At 38.3% G+C, this 20,439-nt stretch overlaps 1 protein-coding gene across 1 annotated transcript in view; it reads right to left on the reverse strand.

Annotated features, from left to right (window-relative positions):
• Nucleotides 1-485: 485 nt before the first annotated feature.
• GABRR3 (gamma-aminobutyric acid type A receptor subunit rho3) overlaps nt 486-20,439 on the reverse strand; it is a 44,786-nt gene continuing 24,832 nt past the window's right edge. Inside the window, exons 6-9 of the mRNA XM_044255006.1 lie at nt 20,287-20,427; nt 14,338-14,490; nt 4,940-5,136; nt 486-788 (exon numbers count right to left, since the gene is read on the reverse strand). Coding sequence (XP_044110941.1) covers nt 486-788; nt 4,940-5,136; nt 14,338-14,490; nt 20,287-20,427 — 794 coding nt within the window. The remainder of the gene's footprint in view (nt 789-4,939; nt 5,137-14,337; nt 14,491-20,286; nt 20,428-20,439) is intronic.

Genomic DNA, 20,439 nt, shown 5'->3' on the forward strand with positions numbered 1-20,439 from the left:
CGCACAGGGAGGTTCTTCATGGGCATCTCAGCTGTTTGAGTGTCCATAGAACCGCCTTGATGCTCATGTTCTTCCTTACAAGGGTTCAACTCTGTTAGGAAATCTGGTACTTTACTAGCACTAAGGAATAAATGTTTCTCAAATTATTGTCATAGCTTTATTCCTCAGGTAAATACAAATATATATTTATAAAGCAAGGAAGATCTAGGGGATGTAGTTACAAAGTCCTTCCTTATGGAAATTGTTTTTCTGTCATATGCATGCCTGTGACTCTTATATATGGAGTCAAATTCTTCTGGGGCCTTAAACTCTTGCCTGGATGTAAATCAGTCAACTTTCAAATCTTTTGTAATCCAGGAGACTTGACTGGCTGACTCCCAGTTTAGTCTAGTACTGTCAAACTGATAGTGAAGAGTTGTTTGTAGCTGTTGTTGTTTTTAACATAATCTGTTCCCAAACAAGTATTATATATTGGGAATTTCTCTTCACACATATATGCCCCAGTAAAACAAATTAAATATAATATACACAATGGGGAAAAAAATCCTTGAATATGTGTCGATGACATGGTTATTCTCCAGAATGATTCTACCAACATCCTCTCCTAAGGATTGCCTTCTCTTTATCTGAGATGAATTTGTGCTGGCACTGCCTGTGGATCTTTCTTGTACGGAGTCCTCTTCTGAGTGTAGAGAAAAGGAAGTCTGGTCCATTTCAGTCTTGCAGTCATGGTAACAACCATCGAAGGCCATGGCTTCAACTCTATCAATATTATACATTCCAGAAGGCTGACAAAAAGACTTTTGTTAGTAAGTCATGAATATGGTTTGGTATGTAGGAATTACAGTAAAAGTCTAAACAATCAGATTTTTAAAATAGTTCCAAGAAATGCTAAGAACATTTTATTTATTTTAGAGAATAGAATTCTAGTTTTGTTTTTGGTATCTGGCTAAAAGTCATTTTAATAATAAATGGAAAACATCATCATAGAGATTTGTTTTTAATAAGGATTTAGCAAGGTTTATTATTATCTCTATAGAGATATTTGAACATTATACAAATAAATGTTTCACAATTATAATGTCAATGTCTTCTAATTTAGTTCTGGCCTGGTAGACTGGAACACTCAAATGTTTCTCCAGAAAGGAACACTGTTTCAGGTATCCCCTTTGTTTCTGAGTATTATGAATTATTTGCCCTAAGTTTAAGTTGAAATTGAATATGATTTATCAGAAGAGTAATATAAGCCAGTTGGATTTGCTTTTCAACATATTTTTCTTTTTAGAGAAAACATAGCAATACACCCAGTAAGTGTAGGGTTTTGTTTTGTTTTGTTTTGTTTTGTTTTGTTTTCCCAAAACCAGAACAATATCATCTGGTGATCCATTTATGCTTAAATTTGAAGTAGGGGACAGAAATTATTTTAGCTGCTCTTTTTAAATGCAAATTGGCCAAGTCTTCCCATTTTTGCTGGTAAATACCTATAAATGATACTATCATGGCCCAATTAAACAACTTGAAACTGCTTATAGAATGAGAGAATTATCAGTGCTTTCTGGCTCCAGAAATTGAATTTGAACTACCTGATTGAATTTGAACTACCATTTTCCTTTAAATTTTACTTTGAAGGAAATCTTGGTTCTTGCTGATACAGAACAGTGTCTACAAAGCAGCTGTTACTAATTTCTTTCTGAGAAAATTGAATCACTTCTTGAACTACAGTGAATTTAAAAAACAAACAAATATGAACAGGCTACCACTGGATGAAATTATTTGGAATTCAAATTGGAGGCTACAGAGTGAGTTCTGCCAGAACATGTATTTGGTTCATAGCAATTAAAAACCCAATATTCTACTGAATTCAAGAGACAGAGAATATTTTTTGTAGTCAGTAAACTAACCAAAGACCCATACTCAAGTTATGTTGTCCTCTTTTTTTGTTTTAGCCATAGAAACTTTTCATAGTAAAATGAAAATGGACCAAGACTCAAAAACTAACTTCAGAGAGCAGAAATAACATTAATAATACTTTGAACTCTGGATCTGAGAATAGAATAACTAATACAGTCTCTTCAGTGGTTTCACTATAGTCATCCAGAACACTGCTGGCTTATCCTACTGGTCATTATGATAATTTAGAACAATTATATAATTGATTAAATCTTAGAGTATACAATTTACCAGTAAGGTGCTAATTTCCACAAATGTGTAAGTTGGTTGTTCTAGTAGAAACAGTTTTAGAACGGGTCTTTAATTTTTCACACTAGTGAAACCACCTCCTTCAAAGGCACAATTATCTCAAAGCAGTGTCTGACCTGCCATTCCTGTATTTGTGGGGCAAGATGAAAGAGTACAAGATTTGGAGTCCAAAAAAGTGATGCCAAACCTAACGCCACTACTTCCTAGCTCTGCGTTTTAGGTTGTTTCCTAAACATCATTCTTAATTTTCAGAATGTTGGCATTTCTGTCTTATTTATCTCACAAGGCAGTTGTAAATGGTGTAACAAATGAGTACGAAACTTTTGCAAACTATAAAATGCTACACAAATGCTAAGTTCTTTTTGTGACTAGTGCCCAGAGCAGAGGCGAAAGAACAGCAGTTTTAACAAGGATAGTGGGACCAGCTGTCTGAGATGAGAAACGGTTAAAGGGATAGGATGCCCTGGTGAGGCGCAGGGTAGAAAGACATGTCTATAGTTTTGGGAGATAACCAGTGACACTTCTCTCCTCTATACCTGAGTTTTAGAGAGAGAAAGATGTAGGGGCCAGACAGATAGAGAGGATGATGTCACCTTTGTTGTTGATAAAACAGTGGGGAGGAAGTGCCTTAAATATGTGAGCAGGAGGTCTCACTAATACTTCATCACTGTACTAAACCTACTTATTCTTTTGGTCACTGGTGAAGCTAGACAATTCAGGACTCACCTTGTAAAGACAGGGAAGGTACTGCCTCATAGTTTCCAGAGGCTGGGGAAAAGGGGAAAATGGGGAGTTGTGTAATGGCATAGTGTTTTAGTTTCGTCAGATGAAGAAGTTCTGGAGATTGCTTGTACAACCAGGTAAGTATTCTTAACACTATTTACAAACAGTTAAGATAGCAACTGCTACATTATATGGATTTTACCCCAATAAAAAAAAATCTTCAAAAACATACGATGCTTATTAATTCAAAAGATTTTCTTCTTAGTGTTATACAAGAAGAATTGAATATCTATCTAATGAAAAAGGAAATTCAGTAGTGTGAACACATATGTTCTGTGGCTGGTGGGGGTGGGGAGATGTAGACAAGTTTGGAGTCAAAAGACTAGAGAGAGGTGGGCCTGGATTACTACAGTGCCTCTTACTTAGGTTAACCACTTCCTACATAAAACAAAACAGAACAACAAAAAATTCTTTTCCTCATCACACATTTTTTCTCTGTCACTTTACTTCATGAATTATCCAAATTATGACTATCCGCAGTGTGTGTAATGAACCAACAGCAGCTGGGGCTCGTTAGAAATGCAGACTCCCTGATCCCACACCCCAGATCTACTGAACAAAAATCTGAACAAATCCCAGGTGATGTGTACACACCCATTACTGCATACTTATCTAAAAGTTCCTGGTTTCTTCACACCTGCCAAGACGTCACCGTGGGAATGTATGTGGCAGGAACACATACTCACACGTTGTCAACAAAAGAAATGGAAGCATCAGCAATAAAGCAAAATCAGCTCCTATTACAGCTTTAACTCAAAGGATATATAATAGAAGAATGAAGGAGCATTACAGGAGATCTGAATTGCAATTGCCTCTCTTGGCTGTGAGTCTTTTGGCAAATCACTTTCCTTCACTAAAACTCTGCTGCTTCATTTTAAAAATAGAGATACTAATCTCTAGGCCTACCTCATGGAGCTGATATGAAGGCTTAATTTGAAAAGAGGCTATAAAACTCTCTGAAAATAAGAAATGCTCTCACTACAAGTGTAACAAATATTAAATAATGTTTTGGGCGTGTATAACTGTGCATATAAGAATTTCTTAAACCAATGTGAATATACTACATTAAAATTATGTGTATATCTGTGTGTATGCACACACACACACATATAGTCTCAAGTGTAGACTACAAACAAATTGATATGATCAATTAGGTTTCTGAAGTACAATATCTTATATCAGTTCTCATTATAACAGCAAACTTGTGCCCCAGTCTTTTGTGAAATGAAGCAGGTAGATGTCAATCTATCCATATTTATTAAACAATCGCTCAAGAAACACGTGATGACATTTAAAACCCAAAAGACACCTTTTATTCCCAGTATACTGTGGAGAGGAGAACCTCTCTTTTATGTTCTACCACTCCCCCAAGTGACAAAAAGAGAAACAGAAATCCCAGCTTTCGTGGAGAAAAATATATCATTTAGGGATTGAGAGCACAGCCACTGGAGTGAGAAAGAGCCAGAAACAAATCCTGATTCCTCTTGCACTGTGTGACCTTGGCCAAGTTACTCCCTATCTGCTCCCATTTCCCCTCTGTAAAATGAAGGTGATATAGAAAGATATAACCTCTTGGGGTTACTCAGAATTAAAGGACATACTGTATGGTAGGTGGTTGGTATGATATCAATACCTTACATGGGAGCTATTATCATCATTATCATCATCGTCATCACCTACTTGAAAGGTATAGTTTGCACATCAACACTTCTTTTCAAAGGATAGAGTCAATGGAGAGGGCACACTGAGAGAAATCCTCACACAAAAAAACTCCTGGCAAAGGTGAGTAAGGATGCTGAGGAAAGCAGCCAGCACAGACAGAATAAGGTTCAATATTAAATCCTGTAAACTTGTATCTGGCCAAGGCATGGAGACTTAATAAAAGGGCTTACGACACTGTCAGGAGAGGATTATAGGTAAAGATAGTCTTTTTCACATTCCCAAAGCCAAGCAGTACCTTCCCTGTCTTGTTGGAATGTTTCCGCTCTTCCATGGTGGTGAGGTAGTTCACAGCTGCATACTCAATGACTGACAGGAACACAAACAGGGAGCTGACCCACAGGTACACATCCACGGCCTTGATGTAAGACACCTGGGGCATGGAGGGGCTCATGCCAGAGATGATGGTGGACATGGTCAGCACTGTCGTGATTCCTGCCATTGGAGAGTAGCGACAAGATCAGAGACATAGCCACTCCGTTCTGGGATCTGGTGCTGGATTATACCAGTGGATGTATTTGCCCACAATATTTGGTGAGCAAGGTTGGGGGGGTGGAATCCCTGCACATTACCCTCATATACACCATGAGCCTTAGCAAGATGCTCTCCTTGGATTTGTCTTTCCATCTTTTTCTTACCCTTACCCCAACTGTCCATAGTGTTTCCTTCCCTCCATGGAAAGACTTCACAGGCTCATACATATCTCTAAGGATGCATTCCTTTGTCTCCGTTGGGCCTCTTTAAAACAACCCAGAAAAATAAAAATGTGTTCAATTTTTAAAATCTCCTGGGAAGCAAATTCTAAAACATTTCCTATTACCCTTTCCCATCATTTTACACTTTTCCTGTTAAAGAAATTGTCTTTGAGTCAGTCTTTTATCTTTCATTCATCAGGGAGTCCTCTTGTCATGTTTCATATTTTTCTTTCGAATAGAATACTTATGAGCCATCAGTATTGCTATTATGTTGTCCTTTGTTACTGAAACTATATTTCAATTGAGATTTAGAATGGAAATGTGCTGGCGGAGACTCAGTTCAGTGTAAATACTTACTGTGAACCTCTGAAATGCCAGTTACTCTCCCTTTCCCTCCCTGTTCTTCTCCCCTTCCCCCTCCTTTTCTCCCTTCCTTTCCTTTCTTTATTCTCTGGCATAAGCTACAGAGGTGATGAGATCAGCTTTCTGGGGGACAATGGAGAAAGACTGACTCTGAGATTTCCTTAATAAAATGCTGGCCTGGGGGAGGGCTAGTCTGTGTCTGCACTGATTTCTCAGAGGGTTGCTGCGTGAGTGCTGCCTGGAGAGAAAGTACAGTATTGTAAATATTTGAAATGTACACTAGCTGGCATGGCTTTATTTCCTAACTTCCCACCAGGGAGGCGCAAATGGAGTCCTTAATGATTTTTATAAGTTGTGAGGACATTTTAATGTCAACAGACAGAGTCCCAAACAGCAGGAAGAACGCCGTGATTTACTCCTAAATGTACAGACACAGCATGTGGACAGCTTTCACCAACACATTTCTACCCTTTGTACAATAATTCTTCAAGGTTCTCCTCTGAGGGAGCCCATATCAAAGACAATGACGAATCTACAGAGCTATTCAATTTCAAATTAAGTTTTTGTGTTTGTATGATCCAGACCAAAGACGTGGCAATTTGGCAGTCACCACAGGAGGGCCCAGGGATCTCACCTTCACCCTGATTTGAACTCCGGGAGAAGACACCCGAGTGCCTTTCTAGCTCATACCATTGAATGCAGGCCATGGTCTCACTGAGTCCCAGGCTTCCCCAACAACTGTAATATCGACAGTCTGCGTATCGGGGGATGCTGTTTGCAGTCCTTGCTACATAAGCGTGGAGATGTGAAATTTTTATTCCCATTACAGGTGTACATGTAGCTGAAGCCAAGATTATTAAATACAGCTTCCTTGCCTTTATTGAATGTTTACCCACCGCCTAGGTAAATATTAGCCACACGGTGCAGAAAAAAAATGTGAGCTGGGACTGGGTAAAGTAACTGGCCTGAGTTTTGTCAGGGGCAGGATCGGAACATTTCTGTTTGAATGCAGAACCCATACTTTTTACAGGCAAAGCTGCTGCCTCTTATTCTAGATCTGTAAAGGGAATCTCTTTTTGTTTTTAGTCTTATAAACCAATCTCAGGGCACCTGGGTGCCTCAACCGTTGGTTGAGCATCTCACTCTTGATGTCCACAGGGGTCGTGATCTCAGGGTTGTGGGATTGAGCCCCATCTCGTGCTCTGCCCTCAGCATAGTCTGCTTAAGAGTCTCTCCTTCTGCCTCTGCCCCTCTCCCTACTCACTCTCATTCTCTCTTTCTCTAAGATAAATAAAACCTTTTTTAAAAAGGGTTATAAACCAATCTCTTTACATGAAGCATCTCTGAGAGAAGACACTACACACCTGAGGGTAAAGGGGTGCCTGGGGGGCTCAGTCAGTTAAGCGTCTGATTCTTGTTTTTGGCTTAAGTCATGACCTCAAATCATGAGATCGAACCCCACATTGGGCTTTGCACTCAGTGTGGAGTCTGCTTGAGATATTCTCCTTCTCCCTCTGCGCCCTACCATACTCTCTCTCTTTCTCAAAATAAATAAATAAAATCTTAAAAAAAAAAAAAGAAAAGAAAACGGGGTACAATTATGTAGGAAGCATGAAGGTACTGTGTGTTTTTCAAAAAGCTATAAGTCTCACTCTTTTCAAGACACTACTGCTAAAACTGAATCCTACATTAACATTCATATTCAGTAGCTTTCCTTATTAGTTCAAAAAATTTTCAATGTGGAAAAAAAAATAAAATTAAATTAAATTAAAAAAAAATTTTCAATGTCTTTTCTTACTGGTCTTCTAAGATAGAACTTGATTTTTTTCAATGGACAGTAACATGGAGCTTAATGGACAAAATAAGGATTTAGAACAAACACGTGAGTATATATGCCAGGCAGGTCTTGTCATGCATTTTAAATAGATGATTATGGGGCCAGTAAAGGAAACTGCATTATCTATTTTTTTTTTTGCCAGAGAGCAGTAACTATCAGTCATTTTCCTTCAAAGGGTACTTAGTGCAGCTAATTTACCATAGCTTTATTTCTTTTGAAACCAATATTTTAGATTTACCTTGTTTAAAATGAGCAATAAAAAAAAAAATTGAGAGTGGGAGGAGGGATTGTTTGAGTTTGCAAGTAAAGGATGGGAAAGCTGATCCATAAATTATTTAACGCAAAAGAATTTGAGTCAGGAGTATTACAGCTACTAATTAAACACACTTACGTCTTGAGCCACTCCTTAGAAATACATTGATCTTAACAAAATGTATTCTTTTCAAATCCATTTAAGTTAATATCCTAGTAAAGGCATTTTAAATATATAAAGTGACCATTTAGTCAAGTAAAGTTTCTATGCTGGAATTAGAAAATTATTTTCTCACCTACTGATATTGCTGGGCCTGGTCAGGAAAACGTTAGGACACTATATTTAGTCTGGTACATGGGACTCAACTCCCCTAGCCCGCAGTGTTTCACTATATTAACTCTTAAGGACATGTCTAGGGCCCTACAAAACCCTTTGCTCTGTCAAGAGTTACTCCTCTTTGTGTTTCATTGGCCATTTTGGGCCATATATGAAGGGGAGGTTCATTGGCTGGTGTGATGATAGTAAAGCATGTAGGCATGACTTGTAGAACTACTGAGTCAGTTCATCCCTTCAGTAGTTGTGTTGCGGGCAGCTCTTTTGAAGGGATAGGTATCTACATTCGCCTTTAAATGAATAAAAATACTTTCCGTGTAAGCCTAAGCAGAAAGAAAATTTTAAGTGATGTGAGAGAAAGGAAGGCAGGCTGGATATCCTACCACCATCACTCTATGGCCAGAAACCACAAGCATTATCCCACGAAGGTGGTGCCAGAGTCCAGTGCCTGAAATTCTGGTAACCTCTTTGATGGTTTAATGAATTGCTCCTAAGTACTTACTTTTTCAGTTATATGTCATATTCCCTGTTAGGAGACACTTTAGTTGTCTGTTTCCTGGTATATGACCCCATGATTTAATATGCTGTACACAGATGGCATACCCCATGCAGAGGGGCCAAATGAGAAAAATGGAGTCAAGGAAAGGAAGGACATAGAAGGAAGAGATGAAAGTACAATATTACTCATCCTTCCATGAGGGTTAGGACACCATTGGACAGCTTTCTAATAGTCTCACTTCCTCTCTACACCAAATAAAACAGGAAGATACATTAGTTTTTTAACCCATCCCACATTCCAAGTTATGGTAGCTATTATGTCTTAAGTCACAAGGGATACTTCTATGCTGTTTAGCCTCTATTGTTTTTCATTTGAAACATGACAAATGTGAAATGATTTTAACCAGCAAATGATTCATCCTTAATTCACAAATGAGTCCAAATGTGGAAAGGTCTTAGCCAGCAATGAATCATCATTGTTTTCAGTTAGTAACTAAAATATAGTTAGCTAAAAACATGATAGGCTACACATTGGCAATTTAACAACTATGTATTGAGCACAAATATGTGTAGGGTATTATTTTAGTCCCTCAGGAACAAAAAAGGTGGTCATAATGATCCTTGTCCTTAAGGAATTCACCTTCTAATAGAGGACACAAGATAAGCTATCAAGGCACTCCATGGCTACATACGAAATAGAGGAAGTAGAAGAGATACCTTAGGAGAGATACAAAGCACCATGTAGTTCAAATATGGGAGACACCATGTTTGCCTGGAGCTATTAGTAAAAGCTTGTGACCATTGAGAAATGGCAAGACTTTGACAGAGAACAGTAGGTAGTGAGAACATCCTAGGTAGAGTAAGAACAAGAACAAAGGTACCGAAGTACTATAGGGAAAATAAGCAGTTAGGCATGGGTAGCTGTTTGAGAACACTGAATATTCAAACTAGTTGAAGCTTAGGGCAACTCTACTGGGGCAGGAATACGGTTGAAGATGTAGCAAATAAAAATACAGGACACTCAGTTATATCTGCATTTCAGATAAACAACAAGTAATGTTTTAGTATAAGTATATCCCATGCAATATTTAGGATATACTTTTATAAAACATTATTTAATTCTTGTCTAAAACTCAGATTTAACCAAGTGTCCCTTATTTCATTTGGCAACTTTCAAGTGACCCCTTGGATTCCAAACTGAGAGTATTTATTCCAATGGCATTTGAGATGAGAGTATTGTGATCATAGTTGAGTTCTGAGATATTACTCTGGTAGTAGGGTTGAATTGCAGGAAGAAGAGTAGGAAATGAAATAAGCAACTGTAAGGCCTTTACAAGCCCAGACTACAGCTTTGTGCAAATTAATAAAATTTTTGGTGGATATCACCTGCTTTTTCTGAAGGATGTCACCCCAAACCATGTCCCATGGAGCTTGGCTGGACTTCTGCTCCCTACTCCCATCTGGGTCAGATTTCACAGCCTTGCAAGATGACCCTGGGCAGATAGAGGTTAGAGGAATCCAGGAAAATTAATAAGGATCCCAGGTCTGGTCAAGGCAAGAGGAATGGAAAAGAAAGCACAAGGATATTATAAAGAAGGCTGACTCTGAAGATTTAGATACCTTATAGCCACAGTTCTCAAAGTGTGGTCAGTGGGCCCTTTGGGCTCTCCAAGACATTTTCAGAGGGTCTGTGTAGTGAAGATGGGTTTCACACTAAGATATTATTTACCTTTTTCATTATGTTGATATTTTCAACGGTGTGAAGCACTGGTGGGAAAAGCTATTGTTGCCTCACATGAATTAAGGCAGAAGCACCCAACTAATCTAACAGTCACTGTGTTCTTTAGCTTTTAGCAACACAATAAAAAAATCAGGAAAAGTCGCTAATTTTATTACATTATAACCCTTGTGTATATCCCTTCTTAATATTCTGGTTGATGAAATGAGAGATATATAGAAGGCACTTTTGCATACCAAAGAGCAATGGCTGTCTGGAGGAAAAGGACTCAGGCCATTGAGTTACACACTGAACACCAGACGTTTTGAAAAATGGAACACCACTTTCACTTAAAATAACAACTCACAGACAAATTATGGTTGTCCAGATTTGGGTATCTAGCAGACATTTCTCAAAACTGAGTAATGTAAGCCTCTCACTTGAGGTAAAACAACCCTGATATTTGTTATCTAATAATAAAATTTGAGCTTTCAAATCAAAACTCGAATGATGTTAAATACCTATTCATCACTATAAGCTTGAGAGCTTCCCACTACTCAAACACTTTTTCATGAGATTAATGGTGGCATTAATAAATGTGACTTTTTAGAAGATTTTATTTATTTATTTATTTATTTATTTATTTAGTGTGAGCTGGGGAGGGGCAAATGGAGAGGAAGAAAAAGAATCTCAAGCTGACTCCCTACTGAGCACAGAGCCCAACACAGGGCTCTGAGATCATGACCTAAGCCAAAATAAAGAGTTGGACGCTTAGCTGACTGACCACCCCCAGATGCCCCAAATGTGATTTTTTGACATTGTATAGTGAATTACGTGAGCTTTGGGAAGATATAGTTCAGTGCACTAATAGTTTTCAAATGATTGATGCCTAGGTAAAAAGATCCAGTCAAAATGCAAGGTAGATCAATGCATTTTAATCTAATAGAATAGAAAGAAATTCAATGATATGGTTTCAGATTTCACACTGTAACTAACCTTTAAAAAACTGTCACTTGCTGAGTTTTGGTACAGTGTCACGGAAGACTATGCACAATTACTGGAAAACACTATTGAAATGTGGCTTTTTTTCTCCAACCACATATCTGAGCAAGGTCATTTTTTTTCCCCTGTATTTCATCTGAAACTTTTACAACAGATTGAAGAAGCAGAGGTGAGAATCCAACTGCTCTCCAGAAGGCCAGATATTAAAGATCTGCAAAAATGTACAACAATAATTCTCCTCTCACTAATTTTTTGTTTTAGAAAAAAGATATTTTTCATAGAATGTGTTAATTTGTAATGAGATTATTGTTGTTTAAATGGACTTACACATATTTTAAAAATTCTGTTTTAATATCCAACATGGCTAATAATGATAGATATAACCCACAAAAACAAATCTCTCTGGGGTTCTGGATAATACCTAAGAATGACTGCTAAAGACTAAGAAGGAAATTGAGGCTCCAACTATGAAAGATTCAACACCTTGGGGGCCTTTAAAAGAACAAGAAAAACCAAGAGAAAAAAATGGAGTTAGGGAAGGGGTTGTAGAGGGGGCAATAACAATCTGCTGGGTTTTGAACAAGTGGAACACTTGCAGAACCTGGAGATGAGTTCCAGCAGGCAGCTGGGATTACTACCTGGAACCTGAGAGAAAGATCTGAGATAAAGACTTAGATTTGGGATTTTTTTTTTCTTTTTTTCCATAGAGACAGTAGTCAGAAACAAGAGGCTTGCTCCATTTGATGAGCAAATCAAAAACAAGCAAAACCTTGGGAGGGAGTTATCCCAGACTCAAGGAGTGCAAGGAAGACAAGTGAAAGAAAAGTCTAAAAGAGGAGAAAACGTAGGCTAGCACAGAGTACTGCAAACAAATTTATTGCTAGTTTGTTTAGTTTTATCAAACACTATGGGGCAGGCCATTGAGACGAAAGCTCCCATTCATTTCATACGGTGACCTTGGAAGGCTGTATTAATCATCTCATTTTGCAGATGAGAAAGAGGAGGCTAGGGTTTTGACCATTACCCTTGGTTCTGAATTTGGTAAGAAGGCTTAATAGTACTAAATACTTCAGGGTGTGATGAAGGGGAAACAACTGAGAAAAGGCAAATGAGATAGACAGAAGGAACTTCTGGAGAATCAGTTGGCTCAGTATTTGGAAACAGCCAGTAAAGCAGAGTGCAAAATATCTTTATCTTACTTTGTTTTTCTAAGAGCAAGACAGACAGAGAGAGAGAAAGAGAACTGAGGGGAAGGGAAAGGGAGAGAGAAAATCTTAAGCAGGCTCCAGGCCCAGCACAGAGCTTGATGTAGGGCTCGATCTCCCGACTTGAGCTGAAATCAAGAGTCGGATGCTTAACAGACTAAGCCACCCAGGTGCCCCCAGAGCACAAACTATCTCTGAGAAAACTTGAGGGTGTTAGGAAGCCAAAGCCTGAGAGGCTAACAGTGGAATAGGAATACTACAGTTCCCTTTATTAAGAGGGGAGAGAGACAGTTCTGATTCATATATTATTTTACATAAATCTGCATAGCAAGTTCCCAACACCTTAGGGAATCAGATGTAGATGCAAGAAGCACAGAATTTCAGGGGCGACTTAAAGGCACTTCAGTGTTCTCCATTCTCCCCAGCCCGCCCTGGAACCAGCTTTTATTACTTGTCATTTTCAAAGTGTAAGAGCTGAGCCGTCGGCTTCAGGAATCTGATTGAAAATCATGTTCATAAACCTTTAGAGACTGAACGCCTTTCTCATTCTGTCTTGAGGGCCGGAAATGTGCCTCTCATCTCCTGTGCAGCTCTCCCCTGCCCCACTGCGTCGTGAGGTCAGGGCGTGACTGCTCCGATGTGAAGGTCCAGCCGCAATAATTTAATTACTCATTCAGGTGGTATTTTTTCCCATGAAGATAGTCAAGCCTCAACTGCTTATAGATTGAAGCTTTTAATAGGGGAAAGAGGTGAACAAATTATTAATATTAATGACAATTTATGTCTTTCAAATGATCTTTTGAAGTATGCATATAATTTGTGAACATTAGCTTAGAAATCACCCTTTCTGGAATGAATTGTGTGATAATTACAATGATTGGGAAGCACTTATAACAATCTTCTGTCTGGGTAGAGCATTACAGGTCAAAGAACAAAATCAGCTGAAATGAGGGAGCTCTGCCCTAAACTAACTGAGAAGGCAAGTGGAATTGTCTCTCGGGTTCTGATTCAGTAACAGGTTATCCAAGTGCTTAGCCAGGCATCTTCCACATTATAAGAGCTCAGTCACCGCTAAGCAGGCCTGAAATCGTTCCCATAAATCAGTATGTGTGACAGTGGCACGTGCATGCTAGATGGAGTAGATAATCATACCTGTGTGATGACTTAATGAAGCTGGCAATGTCTGCCCCCAGCCCCCCGCCCCTGAATCTCTTGCCAAGTAGAGGACCACAGTAACTGGAATTTCACTGGGGTTGGTTCTGATTTTGGTGTTTAGGTTAAGCCCTGATTTCTAATTAACATTGCCCCCTACCCAAGAAGTCATGTATTCAAATACCAATAGCACAGTGTGAGTTAGTTTGAAGGATCTTTTTTTTTTATGATGCAAAAGTTTGTCACACAAAGAGAAGAGGGTTGGGGAAAGGATGAGGAGGTTTCCCTGAAAGTGAGGAGATAGGTTTCTAAAGTGAGGCTGTTTATGCTCCGTAGTTTCATAATTTCTCCTTATTATTTCCCTTTTGGTCAGCTGGTGCAGGCTTCGTACCTAATGCCTCAGTTCCCAAGGAAAGAGTCCAATTACAGTTTGCCCCTGAGGTTGTGAAGATAAATGTTGTAACCTGAATGCGTGTCTCTAACCACCCCTGGTAAACCATGACTCTTTTCTTCTCCACTTTTTTTTTTTTTTTAACCTTCTTGAACTTTCTCTGATATTAACATTTCACAAAGGTACTTACCCAGGGAAACTCTTGCAGGAACAGCTCTCTGGTCAATCCAAAATGAAACCCACGAAAGCATCACCATCAGCATAGCTGGGAAATAGGTTTGCAGCACGAAGAAGAAAATATGCCTCCTTAGCACAAAGTTGATGAAAAGCCTATTGTACCAACCTATGAGAAAAATTCAGAGTTTTCCTTAGAACAGATGTCCTCATGTAAACTTGACACTAAGTGAAATCCGTGCTTCTTTAAACTCTAAGCTCTAAGGGAACATGGAACTGAACATACTCATCCTTGTTTACCCAGCAGGAGGACAGGGCCTGAGCCTGTCGCCCTATCTGTGTTTGTTGAACTGACCTGTATTCTGCTTAGTTATGTGATTCAAAGATTCCCCTTAAATTTCATAGCTGTTATTCAGGAATGACTGGTAATTCTATTTTGTGGATTGGCCTTTAAAAACCTTTCTCCAAAATATATTGTGTTTGCATTGTTTCTGCAAGTGGGCAAGTCTTCAATACATGACTAATGACTGGGGCAACAGCCAATAAACCATTTATTAGCTTTAACGAATGAAAGGGAACATTTTATCTGAAGGAAAAGATTCACAGTGGCTACTGAGTCATTGGATTCCAAGTTGGAATCTAGGTAGCAAGGGATTCATAAAAGGATTCATAAAGACTAGTGGGTACCATTAATTTATCTATAATAAATCTGAAAAAAATAATCAAATGATGATGTTTCTTTGCTTCTGGTTGGAATTATATAAACTCATGTTGGTAATATTGATTGGTTCATGCTGATCAGAAGCAACAATTGTGGTCACATTCACACAGTTTTGTTCAGGTGTCCTTTTTCACACTGGCTGGAAGGAAGTGTAAAGCCAAAATCAAACCCAAGAAACTATAGGTTAAAAATTACAAAGCAAAATCACAAGCACTGCAAAAGGGTTTAGAGAACATTTTGTACCAGTCTCAGTAGTAGTTTCTTAGGAAACTCAAGATGGCACACTTAATAGATGGATCAGGTCACTATTTGGGCATTCAGCCCAAACATAAATCTAGCAAACCCACCCTAAATTGGCAAACTCTCCTCTTAGTATTCTATTCTCAGTTACATGCTGATGACCCTTCGTGTCCTTATCTGTTCTGGAGTTCTCTCTCACCATCAGTTGATATATGTTCCAGGAATAGCAAAAAGTTTCATTCCCAAGGGAAAGAAAAGGCACATTACATAGTGCATTGTAAAGTCAGAATATACACTATTTTTTGAACTATTCATTGTCTAATATTTCCCATGTTACAGTCCTACTCCATTATTGTGTGCAGCTGAGAATTTTTGATTATAGCTGTAAAGTGGGATAACAGCCTCTCTGATATTATACCTTCATATAATTATCATGAGATAAAGGAGATAAGGAAAAGTTGTGGAAGAATTTCATAAAGAAAGACACTGTTAGTTTATGTGGTTTTAACTATGAACAGGGTCCTTTCTTTACTCGTAATTTTCTGAATAATAACTTTGTTTTTGTCAACTGAGCAGGAGAAACCCTGTTCTGTTGTGTGGTTCTTCAGGGCAGGGGAGACTAGGGATGGTATTGTGGTTGAGCTCTTCCTGGCCTATAGCTTCAACCACAATACCATCCCTTGTCTCCCCTAGGGAGACTTGAGGAGTCAGTCTCAAGACAATGTTCGAGAAGGTTTTTATATGTGGACACTGTCACCTTCAATGACCTGTGACACTAAAGGCCTCATTCTGTTTTGAAAGGATCCTGGTGACGTTGTTGTTGAAAACAGTGATGAGCTAATACTAGCTCTACTAGCTAATATTTCCTGAGTATGGCAGACAGTATTCAAAGGTATTTATGGTGTACAGTATTCTAAATTATTTAAAAGTATTAAATCATGTATCTTCACAACTCTATGAGGTAGAGAGTGTTATAAAACCAATTTAAAGATGAAGACATTGAGGCTTAGGGAGACTAAGCAACTTGCCTACATTTCTAGTAAGAGGCAGGGGCGGAATTTGAACTCATGCAGTCTGTCTCCAAAACTTGAACTTTTAGCCACTATGTTATGCTGCAATAAAGAGTAATGATCAATGCATTCTTTAGGGGCAGGAGTCATTTTCGTTTTTCTTTGTAAATTTATAGTGCATGATTGTGAGAGACATTGAAAGTTAAGAGAGGGCAGAAGCCCTCCCCTGCTTATTAACATTCTTGGGAGGTGGTAAAGATGCCAAGGAAAAAGTGGGAACTGATGGTTCAGCTATCAAATGGAAACTAAAGTTGTATAATTATAACTCTATTTCTGGCTCTTCTAACCAGAACCAGAAGTGCAGTTTTTCCTGTATAGCTGATTTGGCTATACAGAGGTTATGGGGGTTGTTATAATGCTAGGAATATAAATATGAACAGATTATTTCTGATGAAGCTCATATGTTTAAACAGGATACTAATCTAAGAAAAACATTTGGGTTTAGGTCTCAAGAGGCCATATTTAATAATTCGTGGATAATGTGAGGCAGAACTATCATATACTTGTAAGCTAAAATGAATTTGGAAGTGTTAATCTTTCTGAAACCTAAGCATCATTGAATAAACACATATATGATTAATAACTTGATATTTGGAGGTGCCTGGGTGATGCAGTTGGTTAAGCTTCCCATTCTTGGTTTCAGCTCAGGTCATGATCTCAGGGTCATGAGATCAAGCTCCATGTCGGGTTCCACACTCAGTGAGGAGTCTGCTTACGACTCTCTCCCTCTCCCTCTACCCTTCACACTCCCACTCTTTCTCCCTCAAATAAATAAATAAAATCTTAAAAAAAGATATTTGACTACAACTTCCAAAATGCTTCACTCTTATATTTTTATAGTCTTAAAACAGATTTTAATCTTTCTTATTAGAAATGTATAAGTTGTAACAATTTAAAAATACAGACGTGTTGAAATAAAATTGAAAATATCGCCGCTCTGTACTCAACTCTCAGAAGTATCAACTATAAATCTTTCTGGACATTCAAAAACCACATATAAAAATCCTTTAAAAAAAGATTTTATTTATTTACTTGACAGAAAGAGAGTGAGAGAGCACAAAGAGAGGGAGTGACAGAGGGACAGGGAGAAACAGGCTCCACACTGAGTAGGGAACATGATGCAGGGCTATATCCCAGGGCCCTGGGCTCATGACCTGAGCTAAAGGCAGATGTTTAACTGATTGAGCCACCCAGGTTCCCCTCTATAAGTAAGTGCTTTTTAAAATAGCAAATATGGGATTATATATATATTCTTCTATAACATTATTTAAAATTTTTAAAAATTATCATGGATAATTTTCTATTATGCTATACAAACCATGTATATTTAAACCTAATTCTTTTCTTTTTTAAAATTTTCTTAGAAATAAAAATGTTTTTTTCTTAAAATTGTAACCATACTGGACTGTTAAGAATTTTTAGTGGATTTTAAAACACTTAAAAGCATCTTTCTGAGTTTTACAATATAAGCTTTACAGTATAAGTATTCTGTGTGGCTTTAGGTAGACTCTAAGAAAACATGACTAGAAGAAGAAAAAAATCAGCTAGTGTTGGACCTGTCTGGTAGGGCTTAAAAAGTCTCACTAGGACAAATAAAAAGATGGTGAGGCCAAAGGAATGGCATACTGGTGAAATAAGAATTTGGAAATGAAAATTAAACTTTTCTTTATAAGACGATGGTTGGGTGTATATTTTGGATACTTGTGTTTCAAAATCTGAAGAGATATTTCCATTTTATATATGAAGCATATATTCTGTGCAGGAAGCAATACTCTTGAATTTCTATGCTTCATATATATGACATTGTAATAGCTTCAAACACTGAAGAGACTTAGTCCTAACCTATCATGTGCCAAAGTTATTTCATCATAACAGCAAAATGAAAATAGTTATAAATTATACTTGGTATGTATCATTGTTCATTACACACATTCATTTGTTTAAATATTAATTAAATTTAGGACTCAGAGCATTAAAAATCCTGATAAAAAATACTCAGACAGTTGACCCTTGAATAATGTAGGGGTTAGGAGTGCTGGCCCTGGTGTTTTTGAAAATCTATATAGAAACTTACAGTCCCCCAAACCTAACTACTAACAGTCTACTGCTGCTTAGAAGCCTCAGTAAACATAACGGTTGAGTAAAACCTATTTTGTACATTTTATGCAGTGTATTTTTACAATCAAGTAAGTAGAGAAAAAATTGTTAAAAAAAAACCATAAGGGAGAGAAAATACATGTGCAGAACCATACTGTATTTATAAAAAAAAATTCACATTTAAGTGGACCATGCAGCTCAAACTTGTATTGTTTGAGGGTCAACTGTATCTATCTATATAGAGAAATACAAAGAGAAAAAACAAAAAGGAGAAGGAAATTTATAAAAATAATATTTTATCTCTAGGAAGGTAGGATTACAAAGGCTTTTTCTTTAAACATCTCTGAATTTTTTTTTCAAATTATTTACCTCTCATTCATTCATTTAGCAATTACCTCTTGAGCATCCACTATGTACCAAGGGTATACAAATGATTAAAACAAATAATATGTGTGTTACTTACATTATTACAGTTAGTAGCATTACCTGCTGTATCCCAAGCTTTATAGACAAATAAGTGAAACAGAGCATTTGTTCTGGATCTAAATGGTTACATAGCTGTTGGTTCTAAAAAGACCTTTACCTTCCCTGTGATGTACATTTTTGATTGCTCTCTTAATGGTTCAGGTTTTTAGATAACACCCAGAGAACCCTCTCCAGAGTCTAAGGGCAGAATAGAGCACCTCCAGGGAGAAAAGTCAGTAGGTAAAAAGATTCTAGGCAGGACGGCTCTGAAACTCCGTGGCAGCATACATTTTCCAGGCTTCAAAAATCTGAAATGGCATTTTATAGGGATTCTTCCTTAAATGACCTAGAATGCTAATAACCAGGGAAGAGGAAGCTACTTCCAACTTTAATCAACAGGGATCAAGTATAATTCAAAAAATACCAAGAATTCATGTTGCCAAATGACAAGTATATCTGTCATAGTGAAGAGTATACAATATAGGCCTGATATTGAACAGACTTTCTGTGTTTCTGCCTGACTCCCCCAGCCATTCTTATTGAGTGTATGTGCCGCCGAAGCAGGCATGGCGATATTTATTGAGTATCTATCAGGTGCCGTGCCCATTCCAGGTGCTGGGGAAGAAACGGTGAACAAGGCAGACAGATGTCGTGCACTCTTTCTAGTAAGGCCCTCAGGAAAGAAAGCAGTCAACGAGAGAGATATTTCAGGTAGTGTTAAGTGTTGTGGAGACAAACAGAGACAGGGAATGGTGAGGAAGGAGGCCCAGTTTAGACACGATGGTTAAGAAAGCACTCTGCGAGATGGTATTTGAATAACACCCTGGATGGGAGGAGGGAGCTGGTTATGAGAAAACTGGGGGAAGATCATTCCAGGCAGAGTGAGGAAAAGGCCAAAGCAGAAGCTGTGTGGGGAGAATGAGACAGGCGTGTGTGTGTGAGGACAGGCTAGAAGGCCAGTGTGCAGAGAGCGGAGGGGGCGGGGGTACTGGTGAGGTCAGAGGTAGATCATGAGCGTCTTGTAGGCCATTTGAGACACTTGAGTTTTGTTGTAAGTGTGGTGGAAACACACTGGAAGGTTTTAAGTAAGAAAGGATTGTGGTCTTTATATTTTCAAAGATCACTCTGTCTGCTGTGTTCAGAGGAGACTGTGGAGGCCAGGCGTGGAAGCAAGGTGTTTATTCAGAGGTGACTGCACAAGGAAGAGAAGTCATGTACTGGAAAGGTGGAGGAGGCTGCCTGTGAAGAAGGAAAGAGGGTACTGGCCAAACGGGACATGCATTTGGATTCAGGTTTTTTCCCAGATTGTGGTGCTTTGCAAACAGTAGGTGTTCAGTAAATGCTGATGAACTGTCCACATAATATAAGGCACCTGTGCTGCTGTAGAAAGCGAATCCACTTGATGCACTGAAATCCTCAATGAAGAACTGAGAAAGGGAAATATGCTCATCAGTATTTAGGGATCTGTTTCCCTGTTTCCAGTACAGCATTAGATCTTCTTCATTGTAGGCATCTAGAACAAGAG

This window comes from Neovison vison, chromosome 6 (genome assembly GCF_020171115.1).
Source record: "Neovison vison isolate M4711 chromosome 6, ASM_NN_V1, whole genome shotgun sequence".
NCBI classification, from domain to species: Eukaryota; Metazoa; Chordata; class Mammalia; order Carnivora; family Mustelidae; genus Neogale; species Neogale vison.